Source organism: Bison bison, unplaced genomic scaffold, assembly GCF_000754665.1.
Source record: "Bison bison bison isolate TAMUID 2011002044 unplaced genomic scaffold, Bison_UMD1.0 scf7180017864365, whole genome shotgun sequence".
NCBI lineage: Eukaryota > Metazoa > Chordata > Mammalia > Artiodactyla > Bovidae > Bison > Bison bison.
The window spans coordinates 1,476,353-1,478,264 of NW_011494937.1; the positions used below are offsets into that span (position 1 = coordinate 1,476,353).

Here is a 1,912-nt window from a genome sequence, read left to right on the forward strand (position 1 = left end):
GCCAGGGCACCCTCTAGTGGCCACTCCCATCACTGCATGGACCAAGCAGCTTGGGGTGAGCAGTGTCCCCAGCCCAGCAAGGAACTAAATCTAGAGCCATCACTTTCTAAAATTCCATGCCCTTTCCTTAAACTTTGGAGCCTCAGCTTTCTCCTCAGACAGGTGTCGTAACAGATGACAGGTGTAAAGTACAGATATAAACACTAGGCTTGCTCACAGTGAGCTCTCCATCCTGTCCACTGTCATCCATACTCTTCCCACTGGATGTAACCAACAGTGGCTCCCATTGCACCCGTGGCTTGAAACTATTCCCAGAGAAGAGGCTGGAGATTTTCTACGGGGGGGAAAGGGGGCCCTGGCAGGGGCCACACTGGGGGAGGAGAACACACTTTAGTCTCAAACTAAAATTTAAAAGAACAAGCTGTGTTCAATCTTAAAAAAAAAAAAAAAAAGTAAATACAATATGTGGCTCAATAAATAGAAAAAAAAGTTACAAAATTCGGTGATCTTTGTCCTTAATTACAAGAGGAGAAAAGACAGAGGTGGATGATTGGGAGCGGGACTCTTTCTTCTTCTCCCTAGGCCAAGGTGGGGAGAGGGAGGCCAGAGAGACAACAGCTGGGAATGCAAATAGAAAGGCTAGATGGAAATATGGGAAGAGGGAATAACATGAAGGACAGAGCCGGGAGGCAGAGGAGGAGAAAAGGAGAGACACACAGCCAGCCAAAAAATGCGAAGATGTTAGCTCCTTTCCTTTCTAGATTGGGGGGTTTGGGGGGGGTCTCTGGCTTGCCTGTGCTTGTCTCCCCCCATACCAGGTTCGGAGGACAGTGTGAGTCTGGCTCGGTTCCTGAGTTGTATGTCCAGTGACTAGTAGGTAGGGGGAGGGGCAATAATGACCCCCCCAGCCTGCCCTGGGACCCTGGCACCCAACGGAATCCTGGCAGGATGAGAGGGTGAGGTATGTGGCCGAGGCCTGAAGCCTCTTCAAATCCTTCAGTGGGGGTGAACCATTGATTCCCGTTTGGCAGCCTGGAGGGTGTAGGGCTGCCCGTGGGCCCCCTGAGGCGGGGGTGGGGGTGAGGGGGTATTACAAAAGGAGTTTAGATGCCCTAACACAAGCCCTCCACCCACCCACAGTTGGGCACAGGGAGGGTCTGTCTGCTACTTTGACTTCGAAAACCAGTGTCTGGAGAGTCCTGCTTCCCAGCACTCCCCGCTGCCCCCTCAGCACCAGACAGAGAGCTTGACTATTGCTTCTGGGGTGCTCACAATGGGGTCATACCAGCTGCACAAGCACACACCCCCTTCCAGGCCTCTGGGTGCTGGTATGGCTTCTGATCCTCGCGTCTCGCACACTCGCTTGCACGCTCCTAGGCACGCACGTGGCAGGATGCCACCTCCTGCCTCCCACCTCCTTTTGGGCTTGGGGGGTGGGGGATGGCAGGCAAGACCACCCAGCTTCAGCCGGGCTCCTTCCCTGACTTAATACTGAAACGCCACACGGGCCTTCAGCGTCGAGGCCCCTGATGGAGAGCGGGTGCCACAGGGGCAGGGGCGAAGGGAGGATGCCCCCACCGTCTGCCTCTTGCCCCTCAGCCGAAACGCTCCCGCACCAGGAGCATGAGCTTCTTCTTGCCCTTGTAGGTCTGTTTGAGGTTCTCCAGAAACTGGGCGAACTGCAGGTGCCCATCGGGCGCCAGCAGGAAAGTCTCGCGAGCTTTGCCCAAGAACTCGATGAAGTCGCTGTAGTGACGCGGGCTGATGTGCGTCAGGCGCGAGTGGCTGGGGGTGATGTAGGCTGCCACAGCCGCGTCTAGCAGCTGGCAAAGCGGTGCCCGGTCGGCGCCCAGAGGCTTGGCAGCCCGGCGAGCCCCCAGGGGGCCCACGCCGGGGGCCGGGAGGGGCCCGG

The 1,912-nt window shown here is 56.7% G+C and overlaps 1 protein-coding gene across 1 annotated transcript in view; it reads right to left on the bottom strand.

Moving 5' to 3' along the window:
* Window positions 1-6: 6 nt before the first annotated feature.
* Window positions 7-1,912, bottom strand: part of ZSWIM4 (zinc finger, SWIM-type containing 4) — a 24,371-nt gene continuing 22,465 nt past the window's right edge. Inside the window, exon 15 of the mRNA XM_010855523.1 lies at window positions 7-1,902. Within this exon, the coding sequence (XP_010853825.1) occupies window positions 1,596-1,902 (307 nt within the window). The 3' untranslated portion in view covers window positions 7-1,595. The remainder of the gene's footprint in view (window positions 1,903-1,912) is intronic.